The 22,187-nt window shown below is 46.2% G+C and overlaps 1 protein-coding gene across 3 annotated transcripts; it reads right to left on the bottom strand.

Annotated features, from left to right (window-relative positions):
* Nucleotides 1-3,072: 3,072 nt before the first annotated feature.
* Nucleotides 3,073-21,842, bottom strand: LOC125739982 (leucine-rich repeat-containing protein 31-like). 3 transcript variants are annotated; one of them, XR_007397410.1, is made up of 12 exons: nucleotides 21,555-21,842; nucleotides 21,391-21,448; nucleotides 21,000-21,191; nucleotides 20,760-20,909; nucleotides 20,494-20,661; nucleotides 20,029-20,196; nucleotides 19,759-19,926; nucleotides 19,515-19,682; nucleotides 19,079-19,243; nucleotides 18,553-18,720; nucleotides 17,862-18,432; nucleotides 3,073-3,197 (listed from the first exon to the last, which is right to left on the bottom strand). XR_007397410.1 is itself a non-coding variant. In XM_049010590.1 (12 exons), exons 2-11 carry the CDS (start codon nucleotides 21,404-21,406, stop codon nucleotides 18,107-18,109), a joined length of 1,689 nt encoding a protein of 562 aa, XP_048866547.1. In that variant the 5' UTR covers nucleotides 21,407-21,448; nucleotides 21,555-21,842; the 3' UTR covers nucleotides 3,287-3,374; nucleotides 18,105-18,106. The 3 variants fall into 3 exon arrangements, 2 of the variants coding, with proteins under 2 accessions (XP_048866547.1, XP_048866546.1); XM_049010590.1 differs by lacking the exon at nucleotides 3,073-3,197 and adding an exon at nucleotides 3,287-3,374 and having other exon boundaries at nucleotides 18,105-18,432; XM_049010589.1 differs by lacking the exon at nucleotides 3,073-3,197 and having other exon boundaries at nucleotides 16,974-18,432.
* Between the last annotated feature and the right edge of the window lie 345 nt (nucleotides 21,843-22,187).

Genomic DNA, 22,187 nt, shown 5'->3' on the forward strand with positions numbered 1-22,187 from the left:
GTGACAAAGGGAAGCCCTGGCTCACTGGACCCTCACTGGAAATGAGTCCAACTTACTGCCGACAATGCGGACCAAGCTCTGACACCGGTCGTATAGGGACCAAACAGCCCTTATAAGGTAGCCCGGCACCCCATACTTCCCGAGGGACACAGTCGAATGCCTTCTCCAAGTCCACAAAGCACATGTAGACTGGTTGGGCAAACTCCCACGCTCCCTTTAGGGCCCTGCCGAGAGTATAGAGCTGGTCCACTGTTCCACAACCAGGTCAAAAATCACACTGCTCCTCCTGAATGAGGTTCGACTATCCAACGGACCCTCCTCTCCAGCACCCCCGAATGGACCTTACCAAGGAGGCTGAGAAATATGAAGAGGGGGACCACCACCCCGGTCTGGCAATCCAGAGGCACCACCTCTGATGTCCACGTGATGCTGCAGATGCATGTCAACCAAGACAGGCCCGCAACATCCAGAGCCTTGAAAAACTCTGGGCGGATCTCATCCACCCCTCGGGTCCAGCCACCAAGGAGCTTTTTAACCACCTCAGCGACCTCCGCTCCAAAGATAGATGAGTCCCCAGACTCTTCTTCCTCATTGGTAGGCATGTCAGTGGGATTGAGGAGATCTTCGAAGTATTCCTTCCACCGATCCACAACGTCCCGAGCTGAGGTCAGGAGCGCACCATCCCCACCATAAACAGTGTGGATGCTGCACCGCTTTCCCACCCTGAGCCGCCAAATGGTGGACCAGAATCTCTTCGAAGCCATCCAGAAGTTGTTCTCCATGGTCTCGCCAAATTCCTCCCATACCCGAGTTTTTGCCTCAGCAACCGCCGAAGCCACATTCTGCTTGGCCCGCCGGTACTCATCAGCTCCCTCTGGAGTCCCACAGGCCAGAAAGGCCCAATAAGACTCCTTCTTCAGCTTGACGGCATCCGAGGTGTCCACCAGCAGGTTTGGGTATTGTCGCTGCCACCAGCACCGACGACTTTACGGCCACAGCTCCGGTCAGCCGCCTCCACAATGGAGGCACAGAACATGGCCCATTCGGACATGTGTCCCCCGCCTTCCCCGGTACATGGGTGAAATTCTGCCGGAGGTAGGAGTTGAAGCTCCTTCTGACAAGGGATTCTGCCAGACATTCCCAGCAGACCCGCATTATATTCTCTGCCAGGTCTGACCAGCTTCCTCCCCCACCAGCAGGTGGTGATCAGTTGACAGTACCGCCCCTCTCCTCACCCGAGTGTCCAATGACACGACCACAAAGTCGATCATCTAACTGCGGCCTAGGGTGTCCTGGTGCCAAGTGCACATATGGACACCCTTATGCCTGAACATGGTGTTCAGAATGGACAATCCGTGACGGGCACAGAGGTCCAATAACAAAGCACCGCTCAGTTCAGATCGGGGGGGGGCGTTCCTCCCAATCACGCCCCTCCAGGTCTCAATGTCATTCCCCAACAGAGAAGGTCTCCGCCTTCGATCACTGCCCAACTCGCACTGCACCCGACCCCTTTGGCCCCTCCTACAGGTGGTGAGCCCATTGGAGGTGGGATCCACATGCCTCCTTCGGGCTGTGCCCAACCAGGCCCCATGGGTGTAGGCCTGGCCACCAGGTGCTCACCATCGAGCCCCAGCCCCAGGCCTGGCTCCAAGGGGGGGGGGGGGGGCCAGTGACCCGCGTCCGGGCGAGGGAAAATGTGTGCCCATGTTTTTATTCATCATAAGGGGTCTTTTGAGCTTCGCCTGGTTCCTCACCCAGGACCTGTTTGCTTTGGGTGACCCTACCAGGGGCATAAAGCCCCGGGCAACATAGCTCCAGGGATCATTGGAACACGCAAACCCCTGCACCACGATAAGGTGTCAGCTCCAGGAGAGGCTCCCCCAGACACATAAATAATGTTTTTATGTACTTAGTGCAAATACTTAAAAAGTAGCAGGGCATCAAATGAGATGGAAACATACTACGGAAATGATTATTTACAAACTCAAAATCGCAAGACAATCAGAAAAATTCAGCAATATTCTGTAGTGGAAGTATGTAAAAAGACTGTATTCTGTCAATATGTTTATACAAAACTTAATAATGAAATGAGGGTTCTAACCTACAAAACACATATTAAAATCAAATGAACATCAAAAATGCACAGCTGTGGAGAAATGCTTAATTGTTTACATCGCAAAGAAGTCATTAAACAGAGGTAAATTGTGCTTATGAATAACATTATGCCCCCTGAAGAACATTATCTTCTGTATCCTACAGGGCGAATTAGAACAATGAACACCTCTAGACAAAACAACAAACAGGCCTCTGGTCCAACAGATGGATTAGCTCGTTACCCTGCAAATAAGCAAGGTGCTGCTCAGATTTGATGTTCAAGAGCCCTCGCTGTACCTAAACTAAGCATGGAAACCCCTCTTTTATACAACCTGTCCTAAGATACATGGTCTCTTTCTAAAAACCATCCAGTTCAAAAGGCTCTTATAATCAATGGTTCATCACCATCATATGATGACACCTACAGTATAATGAAAACTATTTCCATATTTTCTCATATTCAGAAAACAGATTTCCAGAGAGCTAGTGATAAACACCAGAAAATAGTATCATAGTTACCAAGAGAGAGGGTAAAATACCAAATTCTGCACTAGGTACAAACAGTATCTTAACTGATGTAACAACAGTCACAAAGCATCATATAACATTAAACAACACTCCATCTCGTACAAATACAACCCATGAAAGCATTCTGTGATTTAACAAAAAGTTGTCGGACACGTCATTTACTCAAAGATTAACTTAATCCCAATTCCAATTCCATCCACCTATCCATCCATGTTCTGTAACAGCATATCCTGTTAAGGGTCATGGAGGATTGGAGCCTATCCTGGAAGCTATGGGTGCAAAGTAGTGAACAACCCAGGATGGAGCACCAACCCATCACAGGACACACAATAAACAATTAAAATCTATAAACACATTATGTTCTTCAACGAATTCCACAAATGACCAAAGAGGTGTCTGACCAATCAGATTACTAGGCCTGAGCTGGCACTCTACAGAACTAACATATTGGCAAATAGGAGCAACGAGAGCAGCCAGCATTACACACAGTCAATAGCCAATAAAAGCAGCTCACTCACCAAAGGAAACACACCTCAGTTAAGGTTTTGTAGCTTTAGGAGATCAGAATTATCCACCTTGTACATTTTTTGTACAGATCTCAAAATCTCAAAATGACCAAACTCAGGCTGTAATTACAGGCTATCTGTCATTTACACTAATTCTGCCTCTTGACTGCATCATGACGAATCGCCACTTAGCTACCAAGCTAACGATGTCATCACTAATCCCATCATCTCTGCTAACATTCCCACCTCTAGGGGTAATAGTCAAGGAAGATGCTCTTTCTGGCATCCTTGCAAAAAAACTCCATCATGTTCTTGTCGTGGGGGGGTGAGGCTCCAGTGGTGCAAGGCCGCCACCTGCAGAGCGGGAGGGTATGGTATGGCATTTCACATGACATTACATGCTTATTTAGCATAAAGGTCATAGTTCCTGTTGGGCAGTGGGAAAACTGCACACGATAGTGGCCATAGAGCTACAAGTTGAGACAGCCCAAGTTCTCGGAACAAGGCACTGGGTTCCTGAATTTCGGTGGGAAGGCGGCAGCGATGAGGAGGCTGGGGCTGGAACTTGCATGAGTTTTTTCCTCCCAAGTGTTACACCGAAATTTCAGTCTTTCTTCTTTCGCACTTAAATAGAAGTTGTGTCATATAGGTGTTATCGTTGCATATATTGTTGCTGTTGATGATCAGTCTGCCGATGCCCCTGCCTTTGACTGCCACCCCATCTGCACTGCAACTGACCCCCACAGCTCCCCCTGCAGGTGGTCAGCCCACAGGAGGGCAAACTATGTTATCCTTTCAGCCTACGCCGGGCCGGGCCCGAGGGAGAGGCCCAGCCACCAGGTGCTCACCTTTGAGCTCCCACCCTACGCCTGGTTCCAGGACGAGGTCCAGGTCCCCCCAGTCCAGGAGGGGTAACGTATTCCTTGGTTTTAATCATCATAGGGGTCAGTATGAACCACACTTAGTCTGGCCGCTCATCAAAAGGAGCCAATTGAGGTGCTTTGAGCATCTATGTAGGAGGTGTCCTGGGCAGCTCCCTGAGGAGGAGTTTCAGGCATGTCCAACCTGGAGGAGGCCCCGGGACAGACCCAGGACACGCTGGAAGCTTTGAAGGTATCGGTTCTGTTTTCGGTACTGAAACTAAGAAAAAAAGTTTTCTACACTGAACAAAAATATAAACGCAACACTTTTGTTTTTGCTCCCATTTTTCATGAGATGGACTTAAAGATCTACAATTCATTCCAGATACACAATATTACCATTTCTCTCAAACATTTCTCACAAATCAGTCTAAATGTGTGATAGTGAGCACTTCTGCTTTGCTGAGATAATCCATCCCACCTCACAGGTGTGCCACATCAAGATGCTGATCTGACATCATGGGTAGTGCACAGGTGTACCTTATACTGCCCACAATAAAAGGCCACCCTGGAATGTGCAGTTTTGTCTCACAGCAAAATGCCACAGATGCCACAAGCATTGAGGGAGCGTGCAATTGGCATGCTGACAGCAGGAATGTCAACCAGATCTGTTGCTCGTGCATTGAATGTTCATTTCTCAACCATAAGCCGTCTCCAAAGGCGTTTCAGAGAATATGGCAGTACATCCAACCGGCCTCACAACCGCAGACCACGTGTAACCACACCAGCCCAGGACCTCCACATCCAGCAGGTTCACCTCCAAGATCGTCTGAGACCAGCCACTCAGACAGATAATGCACGGCCCCATGTTGCAAGGATCTGTACACAGTTCTTGGAAGCTGAAAATGTCCCAGTTCTTGCATGGCCAGCATACTCACCGGACATGTCACCCGTTGAGCATGTTTGGGATGTGCTTGACCGGCGTATACGACAGCGTGTACCAGTTCCCACTAATATCCAACAACTTCGCACAGCCATTGAAGAGGAGTGGACCAACATTCCACAGGCCACAATTGACAATCTGATAAACTCTATGCGAAGAAGATGTGTTGCATTGCATGAGGCAAATGGTGGTCACACCAGATACTGACCGGTTCTGAGTCCCCAGACCCCCAATAAAGCAAAAAACTGCACATTCCAGGGTGGCCTTTTATTGTGGGCAGTATAAGGTACACCTGTGCACTACCCATGATGTCAGATCAGCATCTTGATGTGGCACACCTGTGAGGTGGGATGGATTATCTCAGCAAAGCAGAAGTGCTCACTATCACACATTTAGACTGATTTGTGAGAAATGTTTGAGAGAAATGGTAATATTGTGTATCTGGAATGAATTGTAGGTCTTTAAGTCCATCTCATGAAAAATGGGAGCAGAAACAAGAGTGTTGCGTTTATATTTTTGTTCAGTATATTTATTTTATTAGAACTACATAAAAGTTCTCTTGCCCCTTTCATCTCACCAGCTCCATTTCCGATCGCATTTTCACTACTCTTAATCCTGAAGAGAGAGATCTCTCTCGGAGCCTGTGTGTGAGGGGCGGGGCATGGGGCAGCTCGCGTTCTCATGCTCGCTCTCGCTCAGGCGTGGCAATGTGTAGCAGAAACACACACACACACAAACACACACACACACACACACACACACACACACACACAGGCTCTGCTTTTAATGATGATGGCGAGGAGAATCAGAATGTTCAAAAGTTTAATTACATTTCACTAGCATTGATGCTGACAATGCTCATTGGCACAAGTGCAGCAGGTGTTTTGCATGTAAGGGTGGAATCACAAGCAATCTGTGAAAGCATCTAGGCAAAGTCCATCACATGCAAACAGAGAAATGCAGTTTTCAACTTCTAGATCATAGTTTCTCTGCTGTTGCTCCAGGTATGTTATGTCTGCGAGCGGCCTGGAGCCCATAAATGGCATTAAGTCAATTATACGAATATGAATTAATGATTAAAAGTAACCATTAATGGGCTGATCTTTATGGGTGCCTTCATAAATTCAATCTGAAATGGTCAGAATATCATCCGTCATTCAGAAATTCAGGTTCAGATGACAGATTTAGTGATTTGGACAACTAAGGTGGCCACACAGTAAAATTGCTGTCAAGGAAAAAGTCATGCATTCATTTCTTCACCTAAAAGTGAACAGTGTTTATTACATTTGCTTTACATTTCCATCCAAAATCAGTCTATGATGCTGAATTGTTGAACACATTGCGGTTTCTTTTGCTGTAAAAATTTAGCATTCCAATAATCACATTAGTGACTTGATCAGAACACTGTTGCTCTCAAAAATGTTAATTTATATACAGTACATATGAGACAATAAAGCAATGTTAATTCTGCTCTTTATTTGTCTTTTGTTTTACTCTTAAATAAAAAGTACAAATCAGTACCCATAAAGTACCATATTGATAAATAATGTCGAGTAGTATCATTGAAATCTTAATGATACTCATTCCTACCTATACAAATCCAACACAGTCTCAGTCTCTCCTCTTAAACAACAAAACCAAATACTTTGGGGGAAAAATGTCTGGATGCATTTTGCATATGCCTATTCAAACATAAAACTCTGATTTGAACTCTGTGTAACATCTGTATAAAACATACCATTAGTATGAATTAGGGCTGAACAATTTGGGGAAAATATCTAATCGTGATTTTTCTGACATATATTGTGTCAAGTCATGTTAAGTTTTATCGACTCAGCTCTTGCCCAAACTTGAAAAACTGCCAGCTCAATTATCTTCATATATAAGTAAGGTTAGGTTAATAACCTTTAAAGATAAACAAAACAAAAATATTGCTTCATTGTAAACAAACATTTTTTAAGCTAGACATCTCATTGTATGCATCAATATCCCTGCTATAACTGTCACAAGCTAAAGTAAAAGTAGATGACTGGGGTCTAAATTAGGAAAACACATTCAGTTTATATACATACACAAGCAACACAATATATTATGGCACTTCATTTAAATGAGCTATACGAATAATGCAAAGAGTAGATGCTTTTCTACAAACATAAACTGTAGCTTCTTTTAACACAATAACACAATGCAAACTAATCCAATAGTCGATGCCCATCACACTGTTACACTTTTGCCATGTAGATTGTGGAAGAAATTTCTCAAAGTCCGATGTTTAAGTGTTTGACAGAACTTTATTATTCAATGAGCTCAAAGGGAACAGACACTCAGCAATCATGCGTCTCGTGTTCTGCTCCCCGAACAACAAGTGCATACATCTCTTATAGCCAAAAATGCAGTCATCAGACAGTTCAAAGAAAAGGATCAGGTGTCTGTAGACACCAGGCACTTCTGCTTATTAAGGCTTGCTTATCAGCACAGAAATTCCTTTGCGGTTTCATACTGAGTCGAGTTAAAAGTAATTGGGTAATTGGATAAATTTATCTCACTTCCAGGTCATGCTGACCCGGGGCCCTGCTTAGCAAGCTGCATTATGGCAAACGTTAGTTCCTTCATAGAAAATAGAAATCCCTTTACTTACAGTAAGCAAGCTTGCATTAGTACATTGTCCTTGATACATCAGACTGATTCAAGTGAGGTTATATTGTTTCAATCATTATAGGTAAATCAACAACACATTATAAACTCAATTGTTAATTACTGATTAGGTAATGCATTTTGCATAATCATCTATATTCCATTATTGATTACTGATTAGCATAATCAAGAATTTTCTATCACAAGATCAACATGAACAAGTAAACAAGCGACCGTTGATCAGACAGGCTGAGAAGACAAGCTACTGGTCATCATTTAAATACTGGTGAGATTACTTCATTTACACATTTCAAATGCCCCTCTCCCTACCAGTTTCACCCCCAGTGTCTTGACCGCGAACTGAGTGTTGTTTTATTTTGTTTGTTTGCCGAGAAATCTCAGTGAAAGCCTCTCTTTCCAAACTTTCCTCTAAGCAGGTACACAGGTACATCAGTACCACTGGAAATACTGGCTGATCTTTAGGTTTCCTAACAAACACAGGTTGTTCTTTTCGCCCTCTACAGGTTAGGAGGTTCAGAGCAGTTTCCGCAAAAGCTCATGTTTGTGTTATGTTTCTAGGTGCACTGGGTGTTTCTAGGAGTTTTGATGCAATATTGCGAATGCAAATTGATTTGCGATATAATAGTCAATCTTCAATTCAATTCAATATTCAGTGTGTAACAGATTTAAATGATGTAGCATTACCACATGAGATACCATCAAAGAGATGAGGGATATTATTTGCCGACCCTTAACCTTACTGTTTCAAAAATCCTTATCTGAAGGTGTGGTACCTTCTGATTGGAAGCACGCCTTCATAACGCCTATTTTCAAAAAAGGGGATAGAAGTAATTTGTCTAACTATAGGCCAATCAGTCTAACTTGTATAACTGGTAAAGTTATGGAGGCCATAATCAAAGAGAAAATGGTAGATTACCTGGACTCCAATAACATTTTGCGGGATAGCCAGCATGGATTTAGGAGAGATAGAACCTGTTTAACAAATCATCCAACAGCCACTCTCAAGGTTCACCTCTCAACAATCAATTTAAAGGCTACGTTAAATTTCTATTTTATTAGCTGACCACCTTCATGGCCTATGTAATATGCAATGCAAATAAATAATTTTGTACATTTTTTTTTTACTTATCAACTGATTACAATACTACATTTACAAGTAAGGACCCTTCACAAATCCTAACTTACGTACAATATAACTATATACAAAATTCTAGAGTTTTGCCTGGCTCAATGGGTAAACTATTGACTGGGCCATCACAGGCTACATAGGTCAACCTAAGGTGTTGGACTTCTGTCTATGCCCACGTTTATTTATCTACGCACTTTCAAAGTCTGGCCTAGTTTTACAGTTTTGTGCAGCTCAGAGAGCTTTAAATTTCAATACAATCCTGATGCCCTTTAATACTGGTGTGCGAGGTCCTGGTTCACACTGGCTTCTTGCTGCAGCAGATTTCACAGAACGAGAAATTTGCATATTCAATTCAATCCACAGTTCTGAAAAAGCAAGAACCACAAGTGCAACTCTCCTGAAAGTCGTGGCGTGCATATACAGAGCAGCTGGAGAAAATTTCCGGACAGTCACGGCCGTCCTGAATGTCCCACATTTTTGCCACTGTGTTTGCCTGCTTAGTCATCAGCAACTCACCAATAGGGTCAGCTGACAGCCATAAAGCCAGGCTGTGGATTCACTCCCTATTTGAAGACTGCAAGCCAGTGAAAACCAGACGATCAGACCTCTCACAAAAGAAGCTTTCATGCCTTTCAGGAGAAAGGTGGAGTCATATACTGCAGAGATGAAGGCTGTACGTACCTATAAGAGAAAGTCAGTACAACTCCACCTTGCAAGGGCGAAAGCTAAGTCACACAAACACTAAGAACTGGACCCTGTACTACTCCTCAACATGTAAGGGTGATCCAGGCTACAGGGATGAGTACATTTTGTGTATCATTTGTAGGCGGTGGTTCCACCTTAAGTGCACAAAGTCAACTGATCATTTAGTCGTTGCTTGTACCGACTACCACAAATGTCTAATGTGTTCTAGCTGAATCAGTGAATGTTGTGAATGAATTTTGACTGAGAATCTTACATATCTATAAAAAAAATCAGATTTTTAGTTTTACATACTAAGAATTACAAAAACAAAAGTTCTGCCAACTTATTCTCTTTTGTTCAGATGATTTATCTTTTATGTGCGTAAAAACTTTAAAATTTTAGTTAAACATGCTAAGAATTCAAAACTGCAAAATACGTGCCATCTAATTATTATAAATGAAGATAAACATGCTAATTGACTGTTTTGTTGTTTAAAACATGGTAGTAATAAATAATAGCAGACAGATTGAGGATCCCTATGGGGAATGACAGCACACTTGACTGTGAAGGGCAGCTACCAGTTGTGGCACCTATAGGGAGTTAGGGGTCACAAGCTTTGCTCAAGGGCCCACACATGCATGCGCTGACACTGGGCTTGAATGGGTGACCTTTGAACCATGAGTAGAGAGGCTTAACTCACACAGCCACATGCTCAGGTGTATGGAACATAAGCGGAATAAGGTGCTAACACAAAAACACTGTTTACAGAGTTTTGGCAGCGTCGTAGTCCACAGGTGGCAGTATGTAGCTCAGTGGGTTAAACATTTATCTCTGACCCAAAAGATTGCCTGTTCAATCCTAAGCAGCACTTGTTTTTTCAAAACGTAAAAGTCTGAGATGCCTTCAAAACTCAAGTGCAATAAGTTGTCTTACAACTTGAAGTTGTCTTAACTATTTGTTTTTTTACACTGAACGGATTGACACAGTAACTGACTACTTGAAACAGTATGCTACACAGGGGCGGAGATATAGGCGGGGTGGGTGGAGCCCCCCCTCTGGGCACGGGCCCTCCCCTGAATTGTAGAGGGCCATCCCCCCAGCAAAAAGAGGACCCTTCCTTATATTAAACACACATAAAGTCATACTGATATAATATCTCAAAAACTCTTGCAAGCTAGAACATAACATTTACACTTCAACTGTGATTTGCGACTGTAATCTGTCATTTTTTGTATACATTCTTATTATGGTGAGTGTATAATTTTTAGAAAAAAATATCTGTAAAATCACTTCAACAAACTTAAAACTTGTTTTGAAGTCAAACTAAGTTGTTCCATTAGTATTTAATGGTTTTCCATTTGAGTAATTTGCATAAAACTGCAATGCATGATGGGTAGGATCTAAAGGCTCCCTAACGTCCTCATCCGTCTGACGACATACATCAAGACTAGGAAGATGCGTGATGTTCATGCCTGGTTGCGTTTGTTGGACCAGAAAATAATTCAGTCTCGCCATGCTACGTTCTTAAAAACTGCTTGGATATAACCCGATTGTATGTCGTGGGCCTTTTACTTTATTTGTTTGCAATTTCTTTACTTTAAACTGCGTTTTCTTATTTCGGGATGTTTTATTGTAGTCTTTGTAAATATGTATATCGTTTAGCCTAACCCAGCCACTTAAGGGAGCAAGCCAGCTGAACTAGGTGCCGGTCTCTTGGCGTCAAGAAATAGAGACTGTATCTTCACTGCATCACTGATGTAAAAATGTGGGAAACATGTGGTTGTATAAATAAATGCGTTAAAGTAGGTTAATGATTCTGTGCTAAATTGTATAAAAAAATTCTAGGCAAGCCAAACAAATCTCCTCCTGTCTGAAAAGGCGTAGAAAACGCAATTTAGCCACTAATACTTTACAGGTTTTGTGAGGGACAATCCAAGTTTTTTGTGATCCTGCACCTACACTTTAAAACTTGTCTCAGTGCCGCCACATACACACATACGTGCGTGCGTGTGCGGGGGGGGGGGGATAAGTTGGTGAAAGGCTACAGCTGCAAAATAAGAACCATATACTGGCTAATCATAATATTGTTCAATATCCTGTACATCTCTGCTTATAATGAATTTGTCACCAGGATGGCACTGAATCCATTTCAAAGGAAATCTCCCAAGGACATAACTCTTTCTTCAAGAACTCGGCAAGGAATTGATAAAATCTCAAATCCAGAAGAGACAACACACTTGTAATGCACAAATACCTTTTTTGGAAAATTCGAAGAAATGACCAAACTTGGCTCAGAACATAAAATACCATGGATCTTAAAGTGCATTTTAAAAAAAATGGTAGAGTGAATATTGACAAAATTTGGTGGTGGTATAGTGTAGGCCCTTGCCTTTCAGGAGGTAGCAGAAATCTTTATACCTTAGGGGATAATGCTGAGAAATTAGTTGTCAAACTTGGCTCATATATGCCAACGCATGTACTGTAAACCCATGGATTTCAAAGTGGATTTTCTTTAAAATGGTACAGTGAATGTTGCCTAAATTTGGTGGAGGTATAGCCTAGGCCCTTGTCTTTCAGTTTATCAGATATGTTTGTACCTTAGGTGATAATGCTGAGAAGTGAGCTGTCCAACCTCGCTCATAACATAAAATTACATGGCTTTCAAAGTGCATTCTTTTAAGTGGTATATTAAATCTGAACAGATTTGTTTAGGAAATAGCCATAAACGTTGCCTTTCAGATGCCATATGACTTGTTCATACATTATGGGAAAGTAAGACATTAATTGCATTTAAGTATATCCTGTACTTTGTACATACGCGTACTCACCGTTTTCCTATGCGCGATCGCTTGGAGTATGCTGTTCTCCTAAAGGCAGAAATATACTTGCTGTTAACTACATACGTATGTACGTACGTACAGCCGCGGTCCGTATCCTGCGTTCTTGGCGTCGGTTTTTGTGCATGTACTCAAAAATTGACGGAACGTATACTGAGACGCAATACCTGCGTAATTTATATGGGGCTGCGAGATCTGCACTCAACAGTTAAGATGTCCACGTTTGAGGACCTGTTGATTGAGCAAGTCCTCAATTATCCTAATTTATATGACGTGACAGAACCTCTCTACAGTGACAAAATAGCATGTAATAATACTTGGCAAGAGATTTCAAACATCCTGAATATTAATTCAGAAATTTGTAAAAACAAGTGGCGACAAGTGCGAGACCAGTATGTTCGAGCGTGGAAAAAAAGTTTGCCGCAAAACGAAGCGGTGATCCTGCTGACCCGGTGTCTTTCCTCCTCAATGTCTCTCATTGGCAAAACCAGAGAAAAGTATTTCCCATTTTGCTGACGAGATCTATTAATTGGTCGAATGTACCATCCATCCATCCATCATCTACCACTGAATCCAGGGTCGGGTCGCGGGGGCAGCAGTCTCAGCAGGGAGACCCAGACTTCCCTCTCCCCGGCCACTTCATCCAGCTCCTCTGGGGGGACCCCGAGGCGTTCCCAGGCCAGCCGTGAGACATAGTCTCTCCAGTGTGTCCTGGGTCTTCCCCGGGGACTCCTCCCAGTGGGACATGCCCGGAACACCTCACCAGGGAGGCGTCCAGGAGGCATCCTAATCAGATGCCCGAGCCACCTCATCTGGCTCCTCTCGATGCGGAGGAGCAGCGGCTCTACTCTGAGTCCCTCCCGAATGACTGAGCTCCTCACCCTATCTCTAAGGGAGAGCCCAGCCACCCTGCGGAGGAAACTCATTTCGGCCACTTGTACCCGCGATTCATGACCATAGGTGAGGGTAGGAACGTAGATCGACTGGTAAATCGAGAGCTTCGCCTTTTGGCTCAGCTCTCTCTTCACCATGACAGACCGATGCAGCGCCCGCATCACTGCTGACGCCGTACCGATCCGCCTGTCGACCTCCCGCTCCATTGTTCCCCCACTCGTGAACAAGACCCCGAGATACTTAAACTCCTCCACTTGGGGAAGGACCCCATCCCCAACTAGGAGAGAGCATTCTACCCTTTTCAGGCTGAGAACCATGGTACCCCATACTTCCGGAGCACCCCCCACAGGACTCCCCGAGGGACACGGTCGAATGCCTTCTCCAAGTCCACAAAACACATGTAGACTGGTCGGGCAAACTCCCATGAGCCCTCCAAAACCCTGCTGAGAGTATAGAGCTGGTCCACTGTTCCACGGCCAGGGCGAAAACCACACTGCTCCTCCTGAATCCGAGGCTCAACAATCCGGCGGACCCTCCTCGAATAGACCCCCGAATAGACCTTACCAGGGAGGCTGAGGAGTGTGATCCCCCTATAGTTGGAGCACACCCTCCGGTCCCCCTTCTTAAAGAGGGGGACCACCAGCCCGGTCTGCCAGTCCAGAGGCACTGCCCCCGATGTCCACGGGATGCCGCAGATGCGTGTCAACCAGCACAGCCCCGCAACATCCAGAGCCTTGAGGAACTCCGGGCGGATCTCATCCACCCCCGGGGCCCGGCCAGCGAGGAGCTTTTTAACCACCTCAGCGACCTCCGCCCCAGAGATAGGCGAGTGCACCCCCAAGTCCCCACACCCTGCTTCCATTACGGAAGGCGTGTCGGTGGGATTGGGAAGGTCTTCGAAGTATTACCTCCACCGACCGAGAACGTCCTGAGTTGAGGTCAGCAGCGCACCATCCCCACCATAAACAGTGTTGATGTTGCACCGCTTCCCCACCCTGAGCCACCGGATGGTGGACCAGAACCTCCTCGAAGCCGTCCGGAAGTCGTTTTCCATGGCCTCGCCAAACTCCTCCCACACCCGAGTTTTTGCCTCAGCAACTGCCAAAGCCGCATCCCGCTTGGCCTGCCGGTAGCTGTCAGCTGCGTCTGGAGTCCCACAGGCCAAAAAGGCCCGGTAGGACTCCTTCTTCAGCTTGACGGCATCCCTCACCACTGGTGTCCACCAGCGGGTTCGAGGATTGCCGCCGCGACAGGCACCGACCACCTTATGGCCGCAGCTCCGGTCAGCCGCCTCCACAATGGAGGCGCGGAACATGGCCCATTCGGACTCAATGTCCCCCGCCTCCCCCGGGATATGGGAGAAGTTCTGCCGGAGGTAGGAGTTGAAACTCCTCCTGACAGGGGGTTCCGCCAGACGTTCCCAGCAGACCCTCACTATACGCTTGGGCCTGCCAGGCCTGGCCGGCTTCCTCCCCCACCAGCGGAGCCAACCCACCACCAGGTAGTGATCAGTTGACAGCTCCGCCCCTCTCTTCACCCGAGTGTCCAAGACATGCGGCCGCAAGTCCGACGACACGACTACAAAGTCGATCATCGAACTGCGGCCTAGGGTGTCCTGGTGCCAAGTGCACATGTGGACACCTTATGTTTGAACATGGTGTTCATTATGGACAATCCATGACGAGCACAGAAGTCCAACAACAAAGCACCGCTCGGGTTCAGGGTCGAATGTACCATCTCCGCGATTTGCGTTTTCTTCTCTGGTGCCCTCTTTTCTTCTTCTTCAAGTGAAGACATATTTGTTCGCAATAACAGATGATGAGTTTAAGATACAGGTATTCATTCATTTATTTGGTTTGCGGCCTCGACACTGACCCCTGGTGGTAAGGAGTACACACTACAGATTACGGACGCAAGTATATCAGCACTAACGTTAACAACACAACTGTGTACGGATACGCATACGTAGCTCACAGCAAGTGATTTCTGGCGTAATGTACGGCTGATACCGTAATGTTACATCTATGCGTGCACCTCACATTTTAAGCACGGAAGATTTGGACCGTGTTTTTCGGTGAAACGCGGATAGCTTGACCGCATTTGCTCTATAGACTAAACCATTGCATAAATTAAAAAAGGGGCTAGCCTTTTAAACAACAGGTTATGATTGATAGTTGTATTGAGTGTTAATAAATTTAATATTAATGGGCAAAAAAACTATTAGCATCATGTTCAACCAGGAGTTGAGTTGCATCTACATGGCTGCATTTGGCACTGTGTTAAAATGATGTGACAGGGATATAGGGCTCTCAAAGGAACAAACTGGCACGCTTAGGTTTGCTCAAAAACACTATTAAAAGTGATACAAAATTACATATATAAGCAATAATAGTCAAATAAGTACAAACTATTGCATATGAATTATGAACAATAGTTAGTCAAAAAGAATGCAAAGTATTATGCATGTCAAACTGTGATAAGTAATCCCAATAATCAAAAATACTGCAAGCTATTCACACTCGGACGTGCCATCATCACCCACCTTCACTCTTAGAGGATGAGTTATAAAACAGTGAATGACAAACTCACTTACAGACGGGGGAGAGATACAGCCTTTAAGGAGACTAAAGTGGCAGGCAATAGAGACAGAGTCATACTCTGACTTGGAAGCTTAAAAGCTCTTTTTTTTGGTTCAGCAGCCCATAAAAACTTAAAATCCAAAAGGATTAAAAAAAAAACAAACAGAACTCATATGAACCTTTACTTTCACTTCTGCCTTGTACCCTTGGGGCCCAGCCAGGCATAGCCTGCAGGAATAACAAGGGTCTGCCCTCCTGTGGGCCCACCACCTGCAGGGGGAGCTGTGGGATCAGGTGATATGCAGATCAGGTGGCAGTCGAAGGCAGGAGCCTCCATGGACCAATTATCGGCTACCAAATCTGGATTAGAGGTAAGGAGCATGCGCTGACAGTGTTGCTGCACCCAGCACACGACAAACCACCTCAGGGATGAGAACCTGAGTGCAGCCATGCGTCAAGTGATACCTCCACACCACACTAGTACAAATGGACCAGTATGAGCTTTTTTCCAGTGGCTGGAGTGCCAATACTGCCACCAACCCCGGAATTTCCCTGTAAGTTGGATGACCGCCTTATAGGGCTGTATTTAGATTAATGTCATACCCAGGATGAAGCAATTGCAGGTTAGGGGCCTTGCTCAAGGGCCTAATGGAATAGGATCACTCCAGGAATTCACAGGATTTGAACCAGCAACCTTCCGATGTCTGGCACAGATTCCTAGCCTCAGAGCCACCACTCTGCCACAAAGTGCAATTGCAAGATAAAAATTGTGTAACTGTTTTAGCCTATTTTAACAATATGTATTTGGTTTGTGTCAGCCCTCCAAATCTAAGGGCAAATATTTATTTTTTTTCATATTTACCTGTTTATGTGTGTTGGCATTTGTGAGGAGTCTGCAGTAGCTTTTCTTGTGACTGTATGTTGGTTGTCACATAGATTGGGTTGTGACACGGTTACTTGTATGACTGTATGACTATATGAAGTCATAGTCTAACAACTTTGAAGCACAAAAGGTCATTTTCTTCAGTGCGGCAGGCGATATCCGGCAGCTCATAAAAACTTAAACTGTTTTGGATTTTAAAAAAAAATCCAGAACAACGTATTTCTTATGAACCATTACTCTCACTTCTGCCTTCTACCCTTGTGGCCTGGGTGGGCATAGCCCAGGGGAATAACAAGGGTCTGCCCTCCTGTGGGCCCACCACCTGCAGGGGGAGCCGTGGGGGTCGGGTGCTATGCGGATCGCGGCAGTTGAAAGCAGACCGATCTTCACGTATCAAAAGTGGATTGCAAGATGACACAGAGCTACATGTCTGATAGATGACCCGAGCATGAGGCGCTCTCATTAAGATGCATGCCAAGGCCCCCGTTAATGACTCCCCAAACCACTCAATTCTACTCAAACAAAATATACATTGTCCTAAATGATGTTTATATTCCTATCTAGAAGATGTTCATAATCAGTGCTTCATCCACATTATATTAAATGCCTATAATAAAAACTATTTCCATATTTGTTTAGAAAATAGATTTCCTGAGAGCTTACCGAGTGATAAACACCAGAAAATAGTATTATAGTTAATAAGAGAGAGGGTAAACTACCAAATCCCGCACTAGGTAAAAACAAATATATAAATCCTATTGAGCAATATGTCACAAATCATCATGCAACATGAATATTAAACAGCACTACATCTTGTACAAATACAAACCATGAAAGCATTCTGTGATTCAACAATAAGTTGTGCGATACTTAATTTACTCACAGATTAACTGAATCCCAATAAACAATTCCATCCATTTTCTATAACCACTTACCCTATTCAGGGTCGTGGGGGGTCTGGAGCCTATCCTGGAAGCTAAGGGCGCAAGGCGGTGAACAATCCATGATGGGGCACAAACCCATCACAGGGTACACAATAACTGAAATCTAAACAAGTTGTGTTTTTCAAGGAATTCTTTGTAAGAGGTGTCTGACCAATCATATTACTAGGCCTGGGCTGGCACTCTACAGAACTGACATATTAGTAAATAGGAGCAAAGAGAGCAGCCAGCATTACACACAGTCAATAGCCAATAAAAGCAGCTCACTCACCAAAGGCAACACACCTCAGTTAAGGTTTTGTAGCTTTAGGAGATGAGAATTATCCACCTTTGCCATTTTTGGTACAGATCCCAAAATCTCTGTGGTTTATAAGATGAAATGTGTTTGGTATTTATTTGGGTCAGAGAATGAGGAATGACCAAACACAGGCTGTAATTACAGGCTGGTTAGTCTCCTATCTCATTTATGCTGATTCTGCCTCTTGACTGCATCATGACGAATCGCCACTTAGCTACCAAGCTAACGATGACAGCACATCACTAATCCCACCACCGCTGCCAATATTCCCACCTCTAGGGGTCATAGTCAAGGAAGATGCTCTTTCCGGCATCCTTGCAAAAAATGTCTATCATGTTCTTGTCATGGGGGGTGAGGCTCCAGTGGTGAAAGGCCGCCACCTGCAGAGCGGGAGGCCGTGGCGTGGCATTCAGCAGGGCAGACAGCCAGGCAGAGGCGGGGGCGGCATCCGAGGGCCGCAGGCTGACGTCCAGCTCTGTTAGCGCCACCAGGCTCCCCAGTGATTGGAAGAGAGGCAGCCATCCTGCCCCGCCCACACCGCCATTGTAGGACAAGTCCAGCTGCCTCAGGTGACTCAGGGCCTGGCGATTTGCCAAAGATGCTGTAGACAGAGAAAGAGAGAGAGAGAGAGAGAGAGAGGGGGGGGGGGACCCAACTGCTGAAACAGGGCCGCCTTGAACGCAGGAAGCCGGAAACAAACACTCTGCGCTCCGAGCCCCACCCAGTTGCAGCACGTCCTCCGCCGTCAGGCCGCAGCTGCTTAGCCTCATCTCCAGCAGGGCGGCGCTAGTGGGCAGGGCCTCCAGCAGTGAGTTCAGCTTCCCCCCCACACACTTGTTCCATGACAGGTTCAGGGCCTCCAGCAGGGGAAGACAGTGCACTGCCATGGCTGTGAACACAATGTGTAACTGACAACTTGTGCAAAGTCATGTAACAGGCACCACTGCCCCCTGCAGGGCACATAGTGCAGTGCTCTGACGCCGTATCCGAGAAGCGGGTCGGTGTAGGTCCCATTAATGAGCCTTCATGCCTCGAAATAGTCAAAGATTAGCAATTAGCTCTTCTTAACCAATTCATGCATATATTTTTAACACAAACAATCCAGGCTAAAATACCTGCTTTAATATGACACCAACAGGAAGTGGGGAAACCAGCCACGTGTTGCCAGGGGGAGTAAGATCATCTGAACATGTTATTATTTATACAGGTTTTTAGTTATGAGGTAAACCGAGTAGTTGACAGCGTACCGAGAGCCAGGTAGGTCTCCTCTGTGAGACAGCAGCTACTTAGGTTAAGCCTCTTCACGTTTCCCAATGGGAAGCCGGCAAAGAGCTGCTGGGACACGCCCCCAAGCATCTTATTGGAGGATAAATCCAGCATGGTGATGTCAGAGAGGGAAGGGAGTGCCTGAACTGGGGGGTGAGGAGACACACACACATATAGGTTTGTAATTATATTTTTGTGGGGAAAACTCAAATCTCAACATGATGACCCCCACCCAGCCCTAACCTTAAGCATAAGTAACCAAACATTTTTAGTATTTTGATTGCATTCACAGATCACAAATAATCTAAACATAATCCACACACACACACACACACTGCAAGAAAAGCACCCACAAAAGTTACATGCACTGCCAGCCTAGCCCCCCCCCCCCCCCCACCCCCCCAGGGCAGTGCTCACCCAAAACCTGCACATCCTCCTCTGTCAGACAGCAATCGTGCACATCCAGGCAGCACAGCTGTGCGAGGCCCCCCAGCTGGGCCCCCAAATGGGCCAGCCCCCCAGACACCCCCCTGTTACAAGACAGATCCAACTCCTGCAGGGTGGGGAGGAACTGGAGCACACCACCTATAAACATGGGGGGCTTAAATTGTGGCTGCCAGAATGTGTTTTCAGTGACTAAAACACGTTAGGAAAAACCCACCCAGCATCTCCAGGTCCTTGGCCCCCAGTCCACACCCCCGAAGCCGCAGAACCCGCAAGCCCGGGGCGTCCTGCAGCTGGGGGACCAAGTCCCCAAAGGCCCCTCCCAAAAGCTGGTTTGTGGACAGGTCCAGCAGCTCCAAGCCCGTAAGCCTGGATAGCATAGCACCTGGAAAAGAGGGCGGCCTTCAAACCCACATCTAACCCTGGGCCAATCAGGAAAGCAGGTAGTTCATTTTAATAAGGCAAATGCAATGGAACGGAGCCTCACCCACGGCGCCCACATCTGCCGCAGTGAGCCCACAGTCCACTAGGTGGAGCTCCTTCAACCGGCAGCCAGAGCGGAGTTGAGTGGCCAGGAGCTGCAGGTGGCCCCCCAGCCCAGCGTTCCAGGACAGATCCAGTACCTCCAGCAGGGGGAGCTCTTCCAGGGTCTCCCCTACCATATTCGCATTTCAGACAATAAGCACGTGCATGACAACATGACACCTTACAGCCTGGCTTTAACCAAGAAACCATATTAACGCATCAGCAAAAAAGACTAAGTTACATAAGATTTTAAAAATATCAGCAGTTATTAAAAACAAACGTTCTCTGGGCTGATTTAACTTTGGTAACTTACTGATGCTTCTGGTCAGAGTTTTAAAGCTAAGAACATGACCACTTCTGGTTCTTAAATTATTAAGCGTGTATACATTGCAATTCTCAGCAGTCATTCTGCGTGGACGCCTCATACCCAGGGCAGCAAGGTCCTGAGGGCTCAGCCTGCAGCCACTCAGTCTCAGCGCCCTCAGCCTGCACACGTGCTGGAGGTGAAAGGTCAGCGCCTTCAGCGACCCTCCAATCAGGTCATTCCAAGAGAGGTCCATCTCATCCAGGCTACTCAGGAAGGGCAGCAGGGTGGCTGTTTGAGGAGAAGAGCAGGGACCCCCTGGCCCCAGTCATCACTACCTCCACATTTACCTGCCCCCCGCTGTCTCCTGCCACAGCCCGCTTACCCACCCAGCTCCACCACGTCGGTGGCTGTCAGGTCACAGTGGCTCAGGCTCAGGTTCTGGCTGTCCGGCTGCCTCCCCATCTTCTGCACGAACTGTCTGACGCGCCCCCAGCCCACCACGGAGCCCGTCTCTGTCTCTAAGGACTCGCTCTCCCCTGGAAACCACACCCACCGCACTGACATAAGACACTCATCACTGAAAGGGTGGGGATCATTCGCAGGGCGCCTTAATGATCCCCTCTCACCTGTCCCGGGGGGCACATCCTCCTTGTCCTCTCCCTCCTCAGAGACGCCGGACTCCTTCCTATCCTCGCTTTCAAAGGGGCGGAAGAACCGGGAGACAGACGGCTTCTGTAAACGCTCGCTGAAGGACTTCTTCCTGCGGATCTGGTTCATGATCAGATCCAGGGGGGACCGTTTCGGGGATTTCTGTGAATCTGAGCGAACAAGTGTGAACATCGAGAACAAGTGTGTAAGCAGCGGTCGCTGAGCCCTTTAAAGAAAATCACATGCTGCGATTTCGCCTGTTCCGCGGGACGCGGAAGAGAGCAGCGTTTTACTGATTAAACTATCAACACAGCCTTATAACCGTATAAGAGCCCGGTTTCTTTATTCCTTTAGGACCGTAATACGTACCTAGTCTCTCCATCATGCAGTCGGTAACACTTTCCGCGAGTTTTACTAATGGTGGGAGCTGAGAACGAGAAAAGACATGATCGCTCAAAAACAAATTTAAGCGAGTGTAATCCCATTACCGAGGGAAAACCGAAAACTGAACCTAATCCCAATAATTTGCTCACTTTTTAAGTCAATGCTTAGTTTTTCCCACCGGGAAACGATGGCGGCTGGTGTGGGGAAAGTCCTGCGCTAACAGGTGATTAGATCCGGGCAGGGAGGACCTCCTCCACCGCACTTTGAAACCGCGCATTGTGTGGACGCACGGCTGCATGCACTTTCTGTTTGCTTGAATAATTAACGAGTCGAACATGGAGGAAAACGGCCGAGGAGCTCTGGACGCCGCAGTCACACCCCCTATAAACCCTGTAAAGAAGGGACGTGCCGTCGGAGGCCAGCACCTGCCCGAGTGACTGGAAGTGCCTCCCTTCCTGAGCAGGAACATAGCCACGTAACAATATTACGGGTTGGAACCCCCCACCCCCTAGTTTAATCCTCCATTGTTTTGGGTGGCGGAGTAGTTTGATATGAAATTACGTGCTTATTTAGCATATTTAGCAAAGGTCACAGTTCCTGTTGAGCGGTGGGAAAACAGCACAGGACAGTGGCCATAGAACAGGGGTGTCAAACTCCAGTACTGGAGGGGCAGATCCCTGTGCATCTATGTTCTTTCCCTGATCCACCACAAATTAATCAGCTCAAGAGCTGTGTTGTAATTAGCACAAGGAGGTGCAAGGAGTTGAATCAGATGTGTTAAA

Source organism: Brienomyrus brachyistius, chromosome 4 (assembly GCF_023856365.1).
Source record: "Brienomyrus brachyistius isolate T26 chromosome 4, BBRACH_0.4, whole genome shotgun sequence".
Taxonomy (NCBI): domain Eukaryota; kingdom Metazoa; phylum Chordata; class Actinopteri; order Osteoglossiformes; family Mormyridae; genus Brienomyrus; species Brienomyrus brachyistius.

Excerpts from the sequence above, each read along its gene's own strand:
- LOC125739982 (XM_049010590.1), bottom strand. Across the intron at positions 19,244-19,514 it reads GGAGGATGTGCAGGTTTTGG|TTCAGGCACTCCCTTCCCTC; the intron begins GTGAGCACTGCC and ends CTCACCCCCCAG. Across the intron at positions 18,721-19,078 it reads GGAGACCTACCTGGCTCTCG|CCATGGCAGTGCACTGTCTT; the intron begins GTACGCTGTCAA and ends TTGTGTTCACAG.